The following is a 20,835-nucleotide window of genomic DNA, read 5'->3' on the forward strand; positions in this document are numbered from 1 at the left end:
ATTTTAAGTCAGATTAAAGTACTTAAACAAGTTGCATTTATAAATAATGTTTTTTTTTTTTTTTTTTAAATATATATAACTGCTTTATTTGTGTTTTTAAATTTGCCTGGAGATCAGCTTTAATATTGATCTCAAAGGTGGACGTATCCTATAATTCTGAATGTACTATGCCCTATGGTTTTGTTTAGAAGACTTTTGTGCTTATTATGCAAAACCAACATAATTTGCAAAGCTGTACAGTCACGCAGCATTATATTATTTTATATTGGTCCCTGCACCAAAGGAGCTTACAATCTAATGTCCCTACCACAGGTTAAAGAATACTGACAGGACAATTTTGTCAAAAGCAAACTGTTGTGAATCTATGTTTTTGGATTGCAGAAAAATCGGGACATTTAAATAAATTCAACATTCCCAATCAGTTGCTTGCTCTGAAGATAGAGCCTGATCAAAATCGGTCAAAACATCCATGCTTGGTAAAACCAACCATGATTGACATTTGTGCCCTGATTGCATTATGAGGAGCTGAACAACTCATTACATACTTCTATCTCTTGAGGAAACGAGCGGCAATATCTACCAGCAAGAGTTCCTAGCTGCCAAGCATGGGAGTCTTACTATTCCAGCTACAATCACTAAAAGGTAAAATGAATCTAAAAGTGGACACTTATTCCAAAGTATTCTACAAGAAATAAAACCATTTGGTTTGGTTCCAGTAACACACACTATGGGGCTGATTTGGGAGGAACATAAAAATCAATTTTTTTGGACTGGGAAGGAAACCCACACGAAGACAGAGTGAATATGCATGTTCTTTGCATATAGAGCCCCTAGAATAATTAAACTTAGGACTCTGCAAGGCAAGAGTGCTAACCTTGTACCCCCAATATAAACCGCAGAGATAAGAGTAAGTCCTCCTATTAATTACAGCGGGTGGCAGCTGGAAACTCTGATGTAGTAATCTTTCCACAGTGGGTGGTTCAGCTTTCAAGCCTCCAATCAAACTAAAATATCCTAAGGCCATTACAGGTTAGGATAGGGCTACATGAGTGATTGAAATCCCTGGTTAGTAAGAGATTTAACCCTTGACAAATGCCTTAGTTAAAATCAATGCACTGCAAATGAAGCAATTGCCCAGAAGGAATCCAATTTCTTACTGGCGATTAAAAATCGCCCAAGTAGCTCTAGGCTAACTAGTAAGCATTGGTGACATGTAGCATTTCTACCTTTCTACTCCCTGCAAGAACAGAAATAGAAGAGAATGCTAACAAAGTTGCACATTGCTGTAAAAATAAATGATTGAAAACCAAACTAAAGGCATCTGTGCCTTCAAAGGTTTTTTTTTTGTTTTTTTTTTTACGCTACGATTCCATTTGATAGAACCAGGGAGGGTCATGTTAATCAGCGGGGATATTGTACAAAACAGTTTCATCAGACAAAATAGGAAAAGCACCTAAAGAAGTGGTTGATATCATGTCTACAGATCCGGTTTGCTGCGGCTCACGTCTTCTATCCATCTCCGCTCAGACGTCCAGGGTGAGCGCACTACTGTGCGTGAAACCTCATCTCTGATGTGTACTGAGCTTTCCGCGGCATGTCAAACCCATTACCTGCAAGGAGCAATCTTCTGCAGGTGGCTAAATTACATCCTGTCCTTTCAAAAGAGCAGATGAGCTCTCTTGAGTCACAAGAGACCTCCTGACAGCAATTAGGATTCAAGCAGCGTGTGCCATCTACATACTTGCTGTCCTTTTGACTCTTTCATTTCAGTCCAATGACTGAGCTCTTCATCGCCTGAGCTGTTCAAACCTAAGGATATCCAACCTATCATCTCTTTGCGCTTCATGCTGCGCTTGTTATAGACAGACAATATGAGAGTCACGTCCGACAGCTGAAACAGGGCTACTTGGAAAATAAAGGTTTCTTTGTACAAGGGGTTGGGCTGGCCTCTTCGCGTTGATGTCTTACATTTTGACATTTCCTGGCCCATGGAATTCAGCAGTGTTAACTTTACGTAGGTATCTATAAAAAGCAATAAGATAGTTTAGTATAGGAACTATATCATCATGGCTTGTTAGTAGGCAATGCATTCCTTGGGAAGGATATGGTGTATACCATTCATATGAACAAAAGAAAATAATTTATTCAGGTCTGCTGCAATATTCTACATGCACCTCTATGCTGTGAAGGAGGAGAGTAAAGGGAGTAGACTGTCTTTGGTTCAAACATCAATGAAGATTTTGGTGTATTGTACTATTAAGTGTACTGTTGTCCCTAGGCTGGTAAAAACATGCTTTTAATGTTGGACTGCATGCTGATATTTCCAGGTAATTGCCAATTCTGGTTCCTTAAGTTTAAATGTCCAATGCATAGAACGGAGGGCTCCCAGCACCACTACATGCCTGGCAGATGATTATTTTAAATGGCAGCACGCAGAGAGTTTGCTGTTCTAATGGAACACTGATCCAAACTGCTTCAGACCCAGTAAAAATAAGGCATTTTTTTTAATCAGTAAACAGCTACAGGTTCAATCATTCTTATCCTGGTGGTTTCAGAAAGGAGAAACTTTAAGGAAGTGAAAGAATTGATTCTTTAAGGTATTGGGTAATATTGTATTCTCTCCCCTTCCTCCCATGCGCACCACTGGGTGCCTGAGCGGCCAGTTATTAGGCCTGCTGTGGGGCAACAGGAGGGTCTTTAGACCTGTGTTGGCTCTGACCAGCTTGATTTGAATTTTTACACAGGAACGTGGCTGAGTGAATACTGTGAAAGTATGTTTCAACAGGGAAGGGGGAAAAAAGTACAGGTTCAGTTTAGGCTTTTCAGAACATAAGTGCTAGTGACATCCAGGGTGAGAATAGAGGTGGATCAACTCTGATCTCCAACATGCACATGAAGAAGTGGGATTGATTTGAGAGATAGGTGAGCTTGTGCAGGCCTGGCAGAGAACATCTTGAAAGCTGGCTGTACAGCCTTACCTGGCACTGAATCTGAGAGTGAGTTTAGCACCTAGGGAGTTTAGGGGCAATGGGTTGGTCACATTGTACCATCATACTTTAAAGGTTTAGGAGGAGACCAGTACCATTACATTTAAAAAAAAAATACACAAAAATCTTCATTAATGCTAAAAATACATAAATAAAATACAAGAGGTGTATACACTTCCCTGCTCTCTTCCTTGCCATCAAATTGTTGTATGCAAAAGGACAGGTGCACTTTAAAACATGCCAATAGGAAAATTAAAGTTTTCAAAGTTTAACACTGGAAAAAATAGGAGAAAACAATTATAGACATAAAATATTAGTCTTGGCTCAGTACAGTTCAGACATCTGCATTAGCATATGAGGTATACCTCATAATCCTCTTGCATTCTTAATCGTTGCGCTAAGCGAAATAATATAGCGTTACTAACACCGAGCAAGCTTTGTCTAGCCACAACACTTCAAGCATACCACTGAGTTTTTGGAGACTAAAACGACATAAACAGAGGGAATGAGAACAATTCATGAAAGGAAATGGGGTGGTGGTGAGGGGGTCAAGGAACAGAAGTGCAATGATGACATCAGAACAGCGGAGGATGTAATGCCAAATATGGAGACTGACGAGGATCACTCTGCATAAATGTGGTTTAGCCTCACAGATCTTGGCTTTAACCCTTCCAGCACAGCGAGAAGCTGACACACCAGCATAGGATTTGCATCCCTGGTTCCGTCGGGCTCTGCTAGGGTTAAATGCATCAGATCTGGAGCCAAGCATCCCTTGAATGCTTTCAGACTGCAATTTTATCACATTTGTCTCCTATCTGGGTGTAGATGTTGTACAAAGATTCATGGTGTAGACAGAGAAGATTGGAGCCGAACGGTCTCATATGCTTTGTAAAAAAACTAAAAATAAAAAAAACCAACATGGTCATTTTCAGTGGCAAACGACAGAAAGCCGTTGAAAAAAAGAAAGAACAATTATGTCCCGGGGTGGCTTCCAGTCATAGGAGATGTGTGCCAAATGTGCGCTAGATGGCTTGGTATTATGAAGCGTATAAAGAGAAAAAAAAATAGGATGTGTGTCTAATACTGAATCATGCTGGGTTAAAATGGACAATGCAGGATAATTGCAAGTTAAGACTAGCTTTTTTCCTGGCTGCCAGAAAAAAAAACCTTTACCCATTTACCCATTTGACACATCCGAGGGTACTTCAACTGCCTTTTACTATGCGTGATGATGGCAGAAATAGAGATACTTTTAAAACAGAACTGTAACAAACAGATAAATAGAAAATCAAAATATGTATTCAGGCACTGTTTTATTTGCCAAAGAATTAGCAACTCTGTTCATCAAGTCTCGTAATTCACACATGTGTGCTACACAACACAGCCAAGAAGATAATTGCAGTATTTACTGGTTCATCTTCACAGCGTCCTGTGACTGCAAGATAACTGGACAATGGGTTGCATTAACAGTAAAGCTGGCAATACATGGATCAAATTTTGACCGAATCCTGTTAAATTTGGCAATTTTTTTTCTGTGGGTGGCCCAGCTGGCACCACCAGGCTGAGCAAAAGTACATTTTTCAATCGACTTTTGTCAAAGGGGGCTGGGTGAAACATTCTCAGCCAAACAGTCCCTGCATTGGATTGACTGTCAGAATACAATAGCTGGCATGGGAAAGTAATCTATCCACAATGAATGAGGGAAGCAAGTTATTTCTCTTGTTTAGCCTTTTTTAGTCCCCTCTCACCATAACCTGTATAGTTATACTGGGGTTGATTTACTAAAACTGGAGAGTGCAAATCTGGTGCAGCTCAACATAGAAACCAATCAGCTTTCAGTTTTTTTTTTATCAAAGCCTAATTGAACAAGCTGATCGGCTACCATGCACAGCTGAACCAGATTTTGCACTCCCCCTTTAAGTAAAGGAACCCCACTGTCTTGTTTGCCCCAAAGCCCTTCTCCACAGAAGTTATGGTTTTCCATATACTGCACTGACGATGGTCAAAAAGCCTGAAACAGCTGAATGCAGTTTGAAATAAATGAGGCTATAATATTAGGATATATTTCCACTATACAACAGTGGTTCTGGTAGGGTTGACCCCCTCATCCCTTTAAAACTGAGCACATATTAACTACACAGGTTGTGATGCTAATTTAATGCAGATAAGACACTAAGTGAATTTAATTATCAGGTTAATCAGCCACAGAACCTGTGTAATTAACTCGTGCTCGGATTTAAAGGGATAAAGTGGCAACCCTAGGTTCTGGATGTATATCTGGCTGGTAGGGCATAAAGCAATGACTTGCATGGCCTCACCCACTGTCGAAAAACGGGTAATAATCGTATTTTTGGGATATGTGACAAAATGAGACACGTAAAGACCTTCTATTCTAGGAAAGTCTTACTGTGCTATATACCAATTCAGTTGAAAGTCTGTTTGATTGCTTTAATCTCATCTCACCATAACCTGTATAGTTATAATGTTTCTAAGGAGAGTTGCCAATCCTTTGTTAGGTTAAACCGTATATAAAACCATATATTTAGCTGTTGGCTTAAGTTCTGCTTAAAGCATTCATTAACTTTTTAGTAATAATAGTATATTATTTTTGACTAAGAGTCAGTTTTATATCCTGCCTTCAGGTAATGTACTACATGACTGTGATTGTATTTAGATATATTTATATGCAGTCTGTAAACCTTCATCCATCAGCAGAGATTGGAACCATCAACATACCCATTAGGTGTACTACAGGTAACAGAGACATATCTGAACAGAAAACAAAACAATATGGTGGACAGCTTTACTGCTGGCAAGTTTTCCCGGGCATGATAAAGACAACATCAAAGCTAGCCTCTATGGGACTCACCTCGAATTATATAAACCTGTCCACCTATCAAGTGTTTAAGACAACAGAACAGTCCATCTGACAACAGAGGGTAGGAAGCAGAAAAAGAAATAAATTACAAGAGTTGGGTAAGAGAGGGTTAAAGGTTAGAGGTTGACCATTTCAGTACCAGATACTCCAGCCCTTCATTTGGGCCTTGACTATGAAGGGTTTGTTCAGAAAAACATGGGCTGCATCTTGAGCACCATTTTGTACTTCCTCTGCAGCTAGATAGACTTTGGTGAATGAATGACAAACTACGCTAATCTTTATGGATGAATAAAACTGTTAAGAAATAGTTTAGATGAGTAGCGGGCACTGCTGTGCATTGCTGTGATCCATGTGCTTGGCCATGCAACGTTATAAAATAAAATTACTGCACTTTATAAAATGCTAAGTAATGCAGCTGGGCTGTTTTTGTTTTTAATGAACCCCAATGTTACTTCCTTCCCTTTAACCAGCTTATTTCTTTTCAAGAGTTAGCTTCTGTCAAGCTGTCTGGCTGCAAAATGCTAATACAGGCACAGGCTTGGTCGAGGGGTTTAGGAATCAGGCTCCACCCACTAAGTAAGACCCTTTACAGGCTATGTAAATGCAGTCAGAGATCAGGGCCTGTGAGCGACTGCACCATTCTATCTCACAGGAGCTACTGCACACAGTGGTCAGGAGGACCCCTCTTATCAGTGACTCTGCATGGAAGAGCAATAAAAGTTGGGCTGTCAATCTTTTACAGGTAAAATGTTTATTCACAACATAACCAGGCTTTGGCTCTGAAGAAGGGGGGTTTACCCTCGAAATGAGTAAGCCGAATTGGATTCAGGGTTTATCCTCCCAAGACCTAGGAGGATGCTGCGCGGACTGTACAAATCTATTTTCCTGATGAGCTTTGTCTGTTGTACCATTTGTAAGTAGATATACGTTCTTCTATTTTATTAATAAATTGTTATTCACCAAATTAGTGCAATAAATTAAATAATATACACCAAGTTGCGCAAAATTATTGATAGCTGTAAAAAATATATGTGGAAAATCAGTAAATCATATAAAATTAATAATATAGCTGTGAAAGATTTGCATATAAACAAATTCCAAATAATGAACACACACTGTGAACATAACATTAAAGTCCCATAATGTGCTCAAAGTGACCACACTGCCTAAAAGAGACCAACACTATTAATAAATTGTTATTGAAATAATGCCCTAAGCTGGTGCACCCTCTCTTGTGTTTTCTTCAGTTGGTTGTTGAGACTTCCCCAGTCTTGAGAGGGCAGCAAAGCGTGGTGCCTGTGTATCTAGAACCAGGCTATGGATCTGTAGAAAGATTTTTTTGTACACCACCATACTTATGACCAGAAGGTGTACTGTTTACTTGGCAAAGGAAATACAAAGATATCCTTACCGGGGACCATCATTTTATGATGGCTCCATTCACCCATAGATATAAAGTAGTCTGACACTGGTACACAAATCCTATTTAGCTGCTGTTGGAATGGCAGAAAGAACAGTGAGCTGTATTTGCAAGATGCATCTCGCCATTTAATTGAACCGGCCCGAATGGTACTGAAATAGTTCAAAGGAAAATATTTGTTTCCATTCTGAAGTTACACAACATGAAACCAGAAGACGAGTTAAGTGATATGTCTGCCCAAAAGGAATTTTTCTGTCTGTATTTGGCCGCTGACAGGTTGAGTTACCGGACTGCGGTGTAGAAATGAACCATTATATCATCCTTTCCTGAAACCGATCAGGAGTAACACTAGTGTGACACCAAAAGTAACCACAAATTAGAGATGGGAACTTAATTGAGAAGGAAGGGGAATCGTGCTGCCAAAGTCCTACTGACATTTAACAAGCATTTGTGTACCTATGTAGTACTAGAAAGAAAACCTGTCCATATTTATAAAATGCTGGTTGCTAGGCTTTCTCTGCTTTCAGTACTTATTCAATCTTAGACTCCAAAGAAGTACAGTATGCAGAAAGTGCTTATATGCATACTTGTTCTGCCTCAGTGTCTCCAATGATACTGAAGCCAGGAGAAGAGCATGACAGCAAAGCAAATAGAATTTTCAGAAAAGAGCAAATCTCTGAACTCATTCCATTATGCCAATCTCTTTTTGTAATTGAGGTCTCCAAAACTGGATATAGTATCTTAAGTTGGGGTCTAGCTCAAGATTTATATAGAGGAATCAGGACCTGCTTCCTTTTGACGGTGACCCCCCCCCCCCCCCAATGATACACTCTAGAATTCTATTCGCTTTTCCCACTGCTGGCCACATTGTTTGCAATCATCCTTTGAAGCACAGTGAAATTCCTTAGCAGAATTTAGAATATTCATACTACAGTACTCTGGGGTTCAGGGCTGAGGGGCACAGTCAAGCTGCTAGTTTCCTAACTTGAAATAATGCAAGAAGAGCTTAAAGCTGAACTCCAGGGAAAAAAGATTTACCCCTGCTGTGAGTCCCCCTCCCCATTGCAGGGTTTTGTCCAGAACAGTTACTTTCCTGCATTTAAGGGGTGCGCGTAAAGATGAGTGTTGTGTGTAATCCTTGGTATCAGAGCCTAAGGTCTTGCTGCTCCCCTCAGGACCATGGGTATCCAAACATACTGCAAAACAATAACAAGAGAAGGGCGCATGGACCTAGTGCATTACCGCTATAAATGTTTATTAACAGATAAAAGAGCAACACACATTATACTCAAACATATGATGTGTACATCATACTTACCTATATGTTTGTAAATATAATGTATGTTGCGCTTTTATCTTTTAATAAACATTAAAAGTGGTAATGCAGTAGGTCCGCGTGCCCTTCTCTTGTTGTTGAACTGCCTCATTTTGCCTGGGGGATGATGAATAAGGTGATATACTTACTTTAATATTCGCTCCTGCCTGCAACTGGTCCTCCGAAACCTGCTTACCTTTGCTGTCCAAATGATCTAAGACTTCTGTCTGATGTCATCCCACAGAAGGTAGTACCAGTAGTCCTGCATTATACAGAGTGTTGGACATTGGAGGAGAGTGGAATAAGATGAGGAATAAGGAATGCATATCACCTTATTCTTCATCCTCTAGGCAAAATAAGCAGTTAACTCTTGCAGTGGGTAGGGGGATCCATTGCAAGGCTAAAATATTTTCCCCTAAAGTTCAGCTTTAATTCACAGTGATGATATACATGGATTTAGATTAACACATCTTAACAGACTCTTCACTATAGCAGCGACTGCTAACATAGTGACTGGCCTTATTTATAGCTCTCACTGTAACACAGATTACAAGACAAAACCCTTAGGCAAAGAACAGATGTTGACCAGTTGACAGTTTGGAGTTGTCATTAATTATTTAATAACAGACTACAGATTCCTGGACTAGGTTTTGACTAACAAGCTTATACAGGACAATAAATTCCACAGGGTCAATATGAGCAATTCGATAAGGATTTCTGGTCACATGGCCAGTGCCATAAATCAAGTTGCATTTACAGAAGTGTACACATGATCATTTATTCTCGGTTTGCTGTCACTGGCCAGTGACTAACTGCCATGGCCACAACAAAGGGATGTAACCTGGACACATCAATGTGTAGCTGCCGATGAACATCAGCTGTCAGTGATCATTTAGAAATGAGTATTTTTATTAACGCTTCTCTTAGACTCCTATTTGTTGTATTGGTATTCATGAAGAGTGCAAAGCCTTCCTAATGATGGATTATTGCAATAAGAAATAACTAAAGCGAACCTAATTGTCAAAATAAAATCCTTTGTTCACCTGCCCCTTAAGCTCAGAAGGCACAGTAGCAGATGGCACGGTTTACCTACCTTCTCTGGAGAAACTCATATTGCAAGATCAAATGGTTGCCAGTCATGTGACATATGCTAAGACATTTGGTTGCAGAAGGGAAAATTAGTGTTGAGAACGATCCTCTAAACCAGCAGAGATGACATGACCAAATATCTAAACATTTGATCACATGATCACTCTGATGGGGTCACAGAGCATTTTCAGCCCAGATATTTAGTGCCACTGTTTATGGGGAATGAGCAGCCCAATTCTAGTGATAGGTTATTTCAATAAAGTGGTTGTAAACCTTAGACATGGAATCTGAACCAAGCAAGTACTTTTCTCAATCCAAAGCACCAAGTGCCATGTCTGTATGCTGCCTTGTTCCTATGCTATCTGAATGAATCACTTCTGACAAGTTCTGACAAGAGAAAAATGGTGACAGTTGAGGGAGCTCCAGCTGACTGGCAGCCTCAGCTCTGTTCCTGTGTGCTGTGTGGAGGTGGGTGTCTCTCTTCCCTCCAATCTACTCTCAGAGCTCTCCTCAATGAGCTCAGCAGAGTAACTTCAGCTCTCCGCCCCTTTTATTTCAGACAAGCTAAAAAAATTCAGTAATTTGAACAGATGTAGAGAAGAGAAGACTGCAGATAGACAGGTACAACGTATGTAGGAGGATTTGTTTCATCTCTGTATCAGCTAAGGATACTTCACTGGGTATATGTAAGGGTTTACAACCCCTTTAAGCACACCTAAAACTTAATTTATAGGTTTATAAGTATGGCTCACTGCTAGGACCATAATTATCTCCATCAGCCTCAGCAAAATGGTCTATTATTACACTAAATACTCTATATATGAATAAATGGCAAATTTGGCTGGGAGTCTGATTACATTGCTTGGCTTAAAACTAAAAGAGATGAAAATGGCTGCGGAGGAAGGCAGAGCATGCCACTGGAGAACTGAAGCATAAAAACAGCTGAGAGCGCCACCCTGTCAGCACCAACCAAAAATGGTAAATCATATTTATGTGAAGTGCACCAAAAAGAAGTCTAAAAGAATACTGTGAATCCATCATCTGCGAATCTTGAAACATTGAAAACTACTTAATTTACTAATATACTAGTAAAGAAGAGGCACGTTGGACTGCTTGGTGTGTTGTCAGTTATGGTTGAAAGTGCATGGATATAACTAGGTAGCTCTTAAGCCCCAGAGACTTTTTAAAGGAGACCTTGTAGAGGGTTAAAAAATAAAAGTGCCATTGTTAAAACTCCATAATACATTTTTTTTGTGTTCAACAAGGTGAGACAACCCATTGGGGTTTGGAGTTCTCCTTTAAACTCAGGACCCCACTCTGGAACATTATTTTGAATGGACGATTTGGACAGGGGTTAAAGAAAAGATTAAAATCTTTGCCTACATGACTAGCCTGCAACCCAACCCATCGGATTCCAGTTTACTAAAATTGTAAAATATGTACTCTGATTGGTTGCTATGGATCACTGCACTTTATAAATTTCTCTTATTTTACCGAATAAGCTCAATGCTGCACAAAGAGATGTGTTAAGGAGCAATTCGTTTCAATTGATGTATAATACAGATGAATTAAATCTACTTGGTTGGTTTACTGGTCCTTTAAGTGTAATTAGAAAATGCAGAGATTCTCCTGGTGCTAGAACTCATTAAGAAGAAGAATAGAAAAGCTTTTCACTCACTGGGAGGTCTGTTGGTTGACAGGTTTTTGAAGTGGCTGCCTTTTATCACTTCCGCAGAAAGTCTGCCCGTGGTGGCGTTATAAAGCAGACCGATGAGGATTTCGGGAGCGGTGTTGTGGACCAGTGATTGACAGGAGGAAGAGCTCTCCATACATGACACTTCTGACATACTCATCTGGGAATCGCAGCCCTGCAACCACAAACAGAGATTATCAGAGATCCGTGTGCAGAAGAAAAAACCTAGCTTGCTTCGATAAACTGGATGAGGGATAGGATTAGTTACATAGTTATGCGGCTGAAAAACAAAAACTTGTCTATCAAGTTCAACCTTAAAAAAAAAAAAAAAAATCCGTACATCTTTGTACACACCAGCTGATGTGGAGGGATGCAAAATCCTTATAAAACCTGGTCAAATATTCCTTAACAGATAAAACAAAATCCTTCCTTGGCAATTTTCTAAATCCCTGTAACAATGTTCTGCTATGTACCTTATATCAACTAAAGCAGGGGTTTCCAAACTTTTCAGTATGAGGGCCAAATTGTATATAATACAAATTTTTTGCAAGACGAAAAAAAAGGTTTATAAATAAACATGTTCCAAGAAATAAGGTCACAGTCCCCCTTTTACTTTAGCCCCCCCTGTTTATATCAGAGTAATCCTTCCACTTCAGAGTCCCTCACCCCTTCACATCAGAGTACCCCTTTACATCAGCACCTTCCTTTCACATTAGAGCACCGCTTTCACAACAGAGTCAACTCTCATCAGAGCACCCATCCTATATGGGCCCCCTTTACATCAGAGCCCCATTTGGTATGGAAACATAGAAGAGTGACAGCTTTCACCAATTTTGCTACCCATCTCTGGACTTTTTCTATCTTGTCAGTATCTTTTTGTAAGTGAGGTCTCCAGAACTGGACACAGTATTCTAAATTAAATCTCACTAAAGATCAATATAGAGGAATCAGAACCTCCTTCCTCCTACTTGTGATCCCTCTCGTGAGAACAAAAGATCTATATAGGGGAATCAGGACCTATTTTCTATTGCTGGTTATCCCTGTAGTGATAACTAAAGCTCTATATATGGGAATCTGGACATCCTTTCTCAGCTGTTGAACCCTTTAGTAATGACTAAATATCTATATTGGGGAATCAGGACCTCCTTTCGCCTGTTGGGGACCCCTCTAGTAATAACTAAAGATCTATATAGAGGAATCAGGATCTCCTTTTTCCTGTTGGTGACCCCTCTAGTGAAAACTAAAGATCTATATAGAGCAATCAGGACCTCCTTCCTCCTGTTGGTGATACCTCTAATGATAACTAAAGGTCTATATAGGGGAATCAGGACCTCTTTTCTCCTGTTGGTGACCCCTGTAGTGATAACTAAAGATTTAAATAGTGGAATCAGGACCTTCTTTCTCCCGCTGGTAACCCCTGTAGTGATAACTAAAGATCTATATAGAGGAATTGGGCCCTACTTTTTCATGCTGGTGTCCCCTCTAGTAATGCATACCAGAATTCAATTCACTTTTCTCAGTGCCTGGCTACACTGTTTGCTCACTTGCAATTATCTGAAACAAGTTCCCCCAAACTGTTTTCCTCTGTAGTGCTGGTCAACACTGTACCCTTTCACATCAAAGCACCCTTTTTACATCAGAGCTCCCCTTACAGCCCTTCATAACACACATGGAAAGTTGCTGCAGGTCGGGTAAAATCTTGTAGCAGGCAAAATGTAGTCTGCGGGCCATTGTTTGGGGACTCCTAATTTAAAGTAACCCTTTATATTGAATTTGACTGGAAAAGTATCCTTTCACTTTCTGCATGCATGTTCCCGATCGCTCAGAAAGAATCCAAGCTACAGAAAGCCAGGTAGGTAGAATTTTCAGACACAGGCCAGCAATGTTAGCCCACATACTTCTTGAAATACATGATTTTTTAACATGCTGGTACACACAATTGTTTTTAATTTATAGAAAGCCAGAACCTTTCTCCAAACTGGATGGATATCACAAGGTAATCCTGGATGTTATGTTCATGCTCCTAATGTACTGGATTCCATGCATAAACAAATCAAAATCTCAACATTTCCATCTTTATGTACAGCACTAGCCTTGTATTCCAAGGACAAGTGGGAACAACACAGAGCGTCACAGAAGAAGATATGTTCTCTGAACATTTCGCTCTTGTCTATCACTTGACATTAATTTAGGCAGACAGAACAGAGAAGGTGTCAGTCACAGTAGGAATGCCTAAAAAACTTGATATACAATAAATTATGGCACCCAAGCTCCTTGTGGCTTGTATTTCCCATGCTCATAAACATCATTAGTATGCTGAAATGGTGAGCGCCTTACTTAGACACACTGGCAGGATTTCCAGCTTTATACTAAGCCATATGATCATAGAGCATTGACAGCAGTCAAAGATGAAATGGTCCATCTATTTTGCCATTATTCATACCTGTCAGGCGGAAGGCATATCAATCTTTTGCTTTATGAGGAAGCCTAACAAAGTTAAAGTAAACCTATTCTTCAATGTTTAAACGCAAAATTTACAACCCCATCTGCCACAATGCAGTAGTTTTTCTTTCCAAAGGGCCTGCGCTGTTGTGTTACCCACCTCCGGGATAAAAAACCAGTGATCCACCAATGCAGTCCCTCTATGCTGAAAACTTGTTGCCTCTCCCCTGTGACATTATCACTTCCTTTTAGCAGAATAGGCAAGAGTAAAGGCTGTTTATGTCTTCGTAGGAAGATATTTCTTCACTACCTACTCCAGGTGGCACTAGGCACTAAAGAAAAGTATCCCAAACAGGGACCCAGCAATAGAATCTGAACTGATGTTGTAACCCATCTCCACTCTCTCCAAAATTGGAAAAAAAAATTTTTAATGTGGAACTCAAGGCAAACAGTTAAAAACAGTGGCCTGACGTCAGCACTAGTGTCTCTAGGGGAGGGGAAACTAGTGCTGACGTCAGGCCACTGTCCAATACTGGGTCGGTGGTGGCACCCATTGTCATAGTTTTATGATTCATTTTATTTTGGCTTTTAACATACACATTCAGTAAATACTATACTATGGAGACTTCATCTGGATCCCGGTGAGCTTTATTTATCACAGCTACATCTGGGTGGTGCTGAACAGCCTTCCCCTGTTGCTGAACAGCCTTCCCCACAACAGATGGCGGATCTACGCTGAGTGCGTGTTTGCTGCTGTAACGGCAGCCAGCTTTTCCGGTGAGTGTCCATTTCACAGGGGTGCGGTGAATGATTCTGGAGCACTGTACTGGATCACTTCTTCACTTTACAAGTCACCACCAATTTTTGTGCACATCTGTGCACTAATCTTTGTACTTTTACCAATAAGTTTATATTGCTGATCCTATCATGGGACGATTCATTTACACCTATATGTTTCACTATATTGTTTTTTTATTGTTGATTTTCATTCAAGATTGGACTTATATATACAGTATCTCACAGTATCTATTGTCTTTTCATGTGACAACACTGAAGAAGCACACAGCCATTAATGTCTAAACAGTTTAGTATATTACTTATCTGTGTCAGCTGCTACCCCACCACAGTGCTGAGATACACCTTTTTTTATTTCCGATACAAAATCAATAAGTGAAATAAATTAAAGTTTTTTTTAAAAAATATTAGAAAATATATAAATAATACAACTAATTGAAACAATCCATATATTTAAAAAAATCATATAAAGTACACACGTGCTGTTCTTTTACCAAGTGTATCCACTAGTGTGGTGTCAAAAAATGTCCAAAAAGTGCTGTCCAGATTCCTTAGTGATCATCACGTGATCTCTCCCTGAGCACGCGTTGTACTCCCCGGCTGGAAAATTTAAAAAAAGTAGATAAAGTTCAAAACAATAACACTGTCATCTTATTTGTTCAAAATTACAACTCTCTTGCCAAATGGAAAGTCCTCACCAGCACATTAAGGGTAAACCTTCTCATCTGATCATATCACTTTCTCTCACACAGAGGGGAGAAGAGAGGCGCCCATAATGTAAAACAGCTTTAGGTAGAGTACCGCCTAAAGGAAGATTTATGACCAACTTTTATGGTCACAATTTATGACCAACTTTGGGCCACGAGCTCTTTTCACGGCCTCAATTTCGTTGTTTTAGGAAAGGAAGATATAGCCTTTTAAGAAATTAATGTTCCCACTGTGCAGGTGGAAATCATGTGGTAAAATTAGTTTAGCAACAGAGATTGTTTGGCACTGATACAGAATTTTATTAATATATAATTTGTGTTGAGTTTGCACATGTAAATTTACCAATTTGTAAAGAACTTTATATAAGGTGCTGGCGATAGCACGTCCATCCACCTCTGATGACGGCTTGATGCTGAAATGAGTAAGGTGTGGACTAGATCATGACGTCACTGCGAACAGCCTGTCCGCCCGCGGCTCGGTAACACAGCCGGAGCAGACAGTGCTACACAGACAAAGCGTTCTTACCTTAGTGTCTGAGATTGTAAGTGGAATACTTTTAATAAATACGAAAGCTGTTTTACACTATGGGCGCCTCTCTTCTCCTGTCTGTCTGTGTAAGAGAAAGTGATACGATCGGATGAGAAGGTTTACCCTTAATGTGCTGGAGAGTACTACATGTGCTGGTGAGGACTTTCCATTTGGCACGAGAGTTGTTGTAATTTTGAACAGATAAGATGACAGTGTTATTGTTTTGGACGTTATCTGATAAATAAATTTCCCAGCCAGTGAGCACACCGTGTGCTGAGGAAGAGGTCACGCAGTGATCACAAAGGAATTAGGATAGCACTTTTTGAAAAATTTTTGGCACCACAACACTAGTGGATTCACTTGGTATTAAGAAATGCACTTTATATGATTTTTGAACCTGGATTGTATGAATTAGTTGTTATTTATATATTTTCTCTTTTTTTTTTTTTTTTTTAGAAATGTATTCACTATTTAAAAAATACTTTTTAAACTAGTAACTGCAGCTTGCAATTTCTTTATTCACAATTTTCCAGTTGGCGCATGAGTTCTACACTTGTATAATGGGACTTTATAGTTCTGTAGTTTTGGATAAGTACAGTATGTGGCATACCTGTGGAATCCCCATGGAAGCTGAAAATCACTGTAGAAGGCACCACTACTACAGTGACTGCCCCTAGCCTTGGTCCTGTTTCAAATGGCTACACTGCTTCTTACTGAACACAGGAGGTTGTCTGCTCTGTATAGGCACTATTAAGAGAACATATTTCATTGTCTCAATCAATACAAAGTGTTCTCTGAATGGATGAGTTGGAAATCATGACATCACCACCTTGTCTTTCCACCTCTTCCAAATAGAGAATACATTGCATTCAATGAGAAAATGCAAAGTGCTACCTGAATGGCACCCATGCCGAGCGAGCAACCTTCTGTGGTAACAATGCAGCAAGGTAGACACTCATCACAGCGTGGGGAAATGAGTGGATAACTCTGCAATTGCAATGCCTACTACAGTGACTTCCAGCTTCCACAGAGATCGGCCAAGTATGGCACATAGATACTTACATTAACCCAAGCTGGACCGATGTAACTATCTAAAAGATGGAATACCTGGAATAAATCTTTAAGATGCAGCAACAGGCCGATGAGGTAATCTCTCTTCTCTGATAGAGGGCTGCTCTGACTTTGGACTTGATAAAACAGTAGACCAACACCAGCAGTTGAAATAACTCCCCAGATCATCACAGACTGTGGAAAATTTTGCATTTAATTTGGAAATCAAGGTCCCAGAGTCTGGAGGAATAGTTGGGAGACACAGAATCCAAGTCGCATGAGGTCAAGTGTGAAGTTTACACAGTCAGTGATGATTTGGGGAGCCATGTCATCTGCTGGTGTTGGTCTACTGTGTTTTATCAAGTCCAAAGTCAGCGCAGCCCTTTACCAGGAAATTCTACAGCACTTCATGCTTTCCTCTGCTGACCAGCTTCATGGAAATGCTGATTTCATATTCCATCAGGTCTCACACACTGCCAAAAGTACCAATACCTGGTTTAATGATCATGGTATCGCTGTGCTTGATTGGCCAGCAAACTAGCCTAACCTAAACCCCATAGAGAATCTGTGGGGTATTGTCAAGAGGAAGATGAGAGACACCAGATCCAGCAATGCAGACGAGCTGAAGGCTGCTATCAAAGCAACCTGGGCCTCTATAACACCTCAGCAGTGCTACAGGCTGATCGCCTTCATGCCACGCCACATTAAAGCAGTAAATCAAGAAAAAGGAGCCCTGTCCAAGTATTGAGTGCATACTATACTGTACACGGACATACTTTACATGTAAGCCAAAATTTCTATAATAAAAATCCTTTTTTTAATTGGTCTTATGTAATATTCTACTTTTCTGAGATACTGAATTTTGAGTTTTCACTAGCTGTAAGCCATAGTCATAAAAATTAAAAGAAAAAATTGTTTGAAAGATATCACTCTGTGTGTAACGCATCAATTTAAAATATATGAGTTTCACTTTTTTAATTGAATTACTGAGATAAATTACCTTTTTGATGATATTCTAATTTTATGAGATGCACCTGTATAAGTTCCACTGTACAGGGATTTACAAGTGGCTGGTACATAAAAAGTACTTACACTTCCTGCATTATAAAAAACATTTAATAATTAACATATAACTTTATTCAATTGTGCTTTTATATATTCCCAGGGCTCAGCTTAAAAATCAAACATCTTAACTAATTAACATTTCCTTCCAATGTAAAATCTTCAGTATGCAAACCCAGTATATGGCACCCCGACAAACAAGGTCAAATGGAAAGAAAGGAGGTAATCCCAAAAGCTGCACATCCGTCTTGTCTTGTAATAGCATCAGAGTGGCAACCTCAGCCTGGGCTCCAACTAGGCCATGCCCCCAACACGTTTCTCTCTGCCCCCCGGAGCTTAGTCATGGGTATCCCTATGACTAAGCTCCGGAGGTGAAGCAAAACACATTGGGGCATGGCCTGGTTGGCACTCTGACACTACCACAAGATAAGCTGGATGTGCGGCTTCAGGGATTACCTCCTCCCTTTCCCTGTGAAGTACAGCAGGAGCTCGGAGGAGCTTCGTCCCTTGCCGAAACTCCCAACAGCGGCTGCAACAATCACATATACCCCACATAGAGCCTGAGTGGCAAACCAAGCTGTCATATGTCTCACAAACTAGGTATCAGGATTCATACCCCACACCTAACAATGGCAAATGGCCTACAGCTTCATGTGATGTTGCAAATGTGAACGAGCCTCAATGCTCTGCACTTTTCTGAAGATTTTGTGCATCACATTTAGGGCAACCAATACATTTAAATGGACTGCCCTACACACAAAGTGCGTAATCCTTTTTTAAATGGCTCTGAGCCACAACACATGGTACTTTGCTATGAATTATGGCATGCTTTAGCAAGGTGCATTGGGCTGCTACTAATAAACAATGGCAGAACCACACACCTTCTAAAAGGGAATGTGCGTTTTTGGGGTGTTGCTGGGAACACGTGATTTTAGTCCCACAATGCACAAATGTGAACCCAGCCTAACTAAACCCTACCAAGGTTAAAGTAATTCAACTGGGTGTTGGAAATGAAGAAGAATACAACCTCACTGAGAAAGGGTTAGCAGGTATGTAAGGAGTTACCCGCTTTGCCACTTTCTGTGTCAGAGGTGATTTTACATCTGCGTGTGTTTTGATTCCAGCAATCCACTATAAGCTCAGGGACATGGAGAGTCCAGATGAAGACTCCACCATGGGCTGCTTGGCTAATCCAGCGTCAACATTCTCCATCAATTATTCAGAAAGTGCCTTTCATTTGATGTGGCTACTGTTGTTGAGCCATTGGAATGTTTAGATGAGAAAGCGACCTGTCACTAAATCCTATTCAACTTAGAAAGGAAGAAAAAACTCTTTGAGCCTAATGAAGGATAGAAAGGTTTAGGGTTGCTTTGCATGATTCTGAACAGAACATAAACAGAGAGCAGAAACTAACTGTGATTATATCCATTGTACTATATAATGCATACTCTTATAGACCATATCATTATGAATGGCATTTAATTATGTGCAGTAAACCACAACGTCACTGGAGACTACAATCTGAAGCCTAAGACTTAAAGCCCAACTCTAGACATAACTTTTTTTTTTTTGCTATTATGTTTTTACTGCGGTGGACCTGTTAGATGGGAGGCACTGGATCCAAGCATTGTATTTGGCTCCTCTTAGATTAGGGGAATCTAGGATGTGGGGATACAAAATATCCTTGGCAAGGTGGCTCCAAGTGCACAAAAGGGCCACAAGGAGGCGCTTCCAATCAAATCCACAAAAAAAAAAAAAAAAAAACCTGAATTTTTGTAAAATCTTACCTGTAAAATTCCTTTCTCTGAGTCCTCCGACAGTCGCCGCCTCTTCATATTCGTCACTAATGGGGTTATTGACCTTTGCTCCGTAGGAGTAGCTAGGCAACAGAATATATTAATATCAAAGCTTTTAGCATATCCCACCCCTAGGGGGTGGTCCCCTCAGTCCATACCTCCCTGCTTCCTGCATTTCCAACTCAGTTTCAGTAGCATAGCAGTAGAGTACATAAACAAACCCCGAAAGAGGGGCGGGGGCGGCGACTGTCGGAGGACTCAGAGAAAGGAATTTTACAGGTAAGATTTTACAAAAATTCAGTTTTCTCTTACGTCCTCCGACAGTCGCCGCCTCTTCATATTCGTCACTAATGGGGACGTCCCATAGCAGTGTAGACATGAGGGGTGGGAAAAACGCAGCCGCGCCTAAAGCAACGCAGTACCCACATCAGAGAAAGGAACCTTACCAAAGTAAGAGAACCAACTGGGCAACAGGAAAAACGTGCTCAATAGGAGCAACAACCCAGGAAAAAACAAGTAACCTAGGAGTAAAAACACCCCAACAACCAAGGGCCCAAACAGGGGACCCTAAGGCACTGCCGCACTAAGAACCTTGCGGCCAAAGGAAGCATCTGCCGATGCCTGAACATCCACTTTGTAAAATTTCGAGAAAGTGTGAACGGACGACCAAGTCGCCGCCTTACACACCTGGGCCACAGAAGCCTGATGACGATAGGCCCAAGACGTACTCAGAGAGCTGGTAGAGTGCGCCTTTACAGGAAAAGGAGGAACCTGTCATGGTCTTACCTTCTTGCTGTTCTCCTTCGTTTGACATGTGCTGGCGGCCATCTTGGTTTCTGGGTTTCTTGTAGCCTCCCACTCTGCGGCTCCTCCTTCCCACTGGGAGGAGCTGGATGCCTAGCTCATATATATAGGAGGTCTTTGGCTTCAGTTCCTTGCTTGGTCCTCCTGTGTTCACATGCTTCTAAGACTGCTGCTGCTTCTGGTTCCTGATTCTGGCTTCGTCTGACTACCCTGCTGGTTCCTGATCCTGGCTTCGTCTGTCTACCCTGCTGGTTCCTGATCCCGGCTT

The 20,835-nt window shown here is 40.6% G+C and overlaps 1 protein-coding gene across 1 annotated transcript in view; it reads right to left on the bottom strand.

The window, feature by feature from the left end:
- Positions 1-781: 781 nt before the first annotated feature.
- The window catches only part of SYT14 (synaptotagmin 14), a 408,651-nt gene continuing 388,597 nt past the window's right edge, over positions 782-20,835 (bottom strand). Inside the window, exons 7-9 of the mRNA XM_082249765.1 lie at positions 11,368-11,557; positions 5,857-5,913; positions 782-2,022 (exon numbers count right to left, since the gene is read on the bottom strand). Coding sequence (XP_082105891.1) covers positions 1,709-2,022; positions 5,857-5,913; positions 11,368-11,557 — 561 coding nt within the window. The 3' untranslated portion in view covers positions 782-1,708. The remainder of the gene's footprint in view (positions 2,023-5,856; positions 5,914-11,367; positions 11,558-20,835) is intronic.

The sequence above is a fragment of the Pelophylax lessonae genome, assembly GCF_965119305.1.
Source record: "Pelophylax lessonae genome assembly, chromosome: 3".
NCBI lineage: Eukaryota > Metazoa > Chordata > Amphibia > Anura > Ranidae > Pelophylax > Pelophylax lessonae.